General features: G+C 35.9%; 1 protein-coding gene across 1 annotated transcript in view; it reads right to left on the bottom strand.

Annotated features, from left to right (window-relative positions):
• The window catches only part of LOC107624056, a 3,176-nt gene extending 1,153 nt beyond the window's left edge, over positions 1–2,023 (bottom strand). Inside the window, exon 1 of the mRNA XM_021113450.1 lies at positions 1,845–2,023. Coding sequence (XP_020969109.1) covers positions 1,845–1,957 — 113 coding nt within the window. The 5' untranslated portion in view covers positions 1,958–2,023. The remainder of the gene's footprint in view (positions 1–1,844) is intronic.

Below are 2,198 nucleotides of genomic sequence, written 5' to 3'. Positions count from 1 at the left end.
CTTAATACACAAGTCCAAGTCAACGCTCCAAGTCCTCCTTATCTACTTCTGAGCATGAGGGGTGTATCAAGTCTCATATTGGAGTGGGCTAATCACATTTGGCAGAGGTAATACCAAGATTTCCTTTCAAGACTTGTAGCAACCATTGGTATTGGGATGGAGAGGGAATTGGCCCATTTTTGTCGGACTCTCCTTCACCATCGGTTTGTACCATTGTTGTGACAAGAGTTGGTAGCTCCAAAGTTTATGGAGGCAGTGGTGGTGTTGCTGCGTTCGGAGGGCCAGGGAATCTAGGGTGCAAGACTTTGTGGATGCGCCACATCCTCCGCCATAGTTCCCAACTTAAGAAGTGTTTTCAAATAATAAAATAATTACCTTAATTTAAAGTATTATAGTCAACATAAAATACACCTTATGAATATACTGCCCAAGTGAAATTGTTAAAGATAGAACTTATATACCTGAAATCTTTAGCAAAATCATGGGAAACATGTTCATAATTATCATAATTGACTTGTATTGTTCCTGTTCGTGGTTGACTTGGGACACTCATGCATGTAACTCTTGTTGGCCGTGAAATTTTGTTTGTTATGCATAAATTTGTCTCATTCATAATTTCATAGGAAAATTTTCAAGCAAGCATTTGAAACAAGAAAGTTGAACAACAAATGCAAATGTGATCATGAAAGCCTCCAAATAGGCACAGAAATGAAAAAACACAGTGTCTGCCTATTACATAGCTTGGTTAATCAATTTCCTTGATGATTGGTATGATACATTGAATAATCCTTTACAAAGGAGAAAGTGAATAAGTAGGTTTTGAGCTTTTTATGGCTTCTTTCATGTTTTGATGATAGAGTGTAGCTAACAGATACTCTTGCGACACTCATTCGCAGAACCCTATAAGAAAAGCCAGGCTACTTCAAATACTAAGAAATAGTAAGATAGGTATCATGTAACAAGTTTGAATTGTTGGAAAGTATGCTAAGAGCCCCAAAAAATGGTTAAGAACACTGAGAGGAAAATGATAAATTTAATTTCACCATTGAGGGAAACTGTTATGATACAAGTCTATCACTACATGATCATATATAAGAGTGTAATAACTACTAACTAATTAACGAGTCATCAAACTCACTCAACTAGTACACATGCAAGATTAGCTTATTGTTACACACCCCACAATAGCAGAGATGTTCCAGGGCAGCATGGAGGAGCCACCCCTTTTCAATACACATATAATTATAAATTGACATCTTACTATAATTATAAATTGTGTGTTCTGTTCTGTCTAACTTATCAAACAAAATGTAAAATGTCAATGTACTCTATGTACTCTTGTGTCTATGTCTCTATTAATAAATTGAGACAGCAACCAAACACAGCCTAGGGGTTAGTGAGACAAGAATGAGAAAAATAAAATGAAAAATAAAGCATACTTGGAAGTAGGAAAAGAATTGAGTGGGAATTTGTGGCGAGATTGGCCTCTATAAAACCAATTGATCATTTCTTGTAATTGTTTACAAGCATACATTCTTTACTCAATACATTTTTCCACCGATTTGGGAACTATCTCACCGATATTCCCTCAACTGTGATTTTTGCATTCTTCACCTATCTCTATATGCTATTTCTCTACTGCCACTTCCTATACTATTTAATCTATTTCTGTTCTTTCTTCCTCTTACACTTGTACAACTACTAACACAGAATAAATAGAAATTGAAGTTGAAAGAGCAAATTAGAATTAAGTGCATAAGGTTTCAAGGGCATCAAAATACAGTTCAATTCTTTCCCACAATTTCTTGGACACAAGAAAAAACAGAAGAGAAGAGTAAGTTAACCTGCGCTGAGAAGAAGAGAAGAAAGCATCGATTTTGGGGGCAGCAATGGTGGCACAAAGGAGAAGCGTGCCAACTCCCAAACCTGCAACTTCGCTTGCTGTGATGTTATCCATTTTTTCTATCTTCTCTTGTTATCAACCTTCTCAAAAGGGGTCCAACCAGAACCGGTTTCTCTCAAAATATTTTAATATCTTGGTTCAAGGCCTCTTGGGCCTAGGCCCATTATGGACATTACTTCCCTTCCCTTTAAAACAAGCATAAAAACTCAACTATAAAACACGGACCACCAAATAAAATCAATGCAAAATTACATTTTTGTTTTGTTTTATTTTTTGTTTATTTTATTAGACGTAT

The sequence above is a fragment of the Arachis ipaensis genome, chromosome B10 (genome assembly GCF_000816755.2).
Source record: "Arachis ipaensis cultivar K30076 chromosome B10, Araip1.1, whole genome shotgun sequence".
NCBI classification, from domain to species: Eukaryota; Viridiplantae; Streptophyta; class Magnoliopsida; order Fabales; family Fabaceae; genus Arachis; species Arachis ipaensis.
This window is presented reverse-complemented; position numbering and strand designations above follow the sequence as displayed.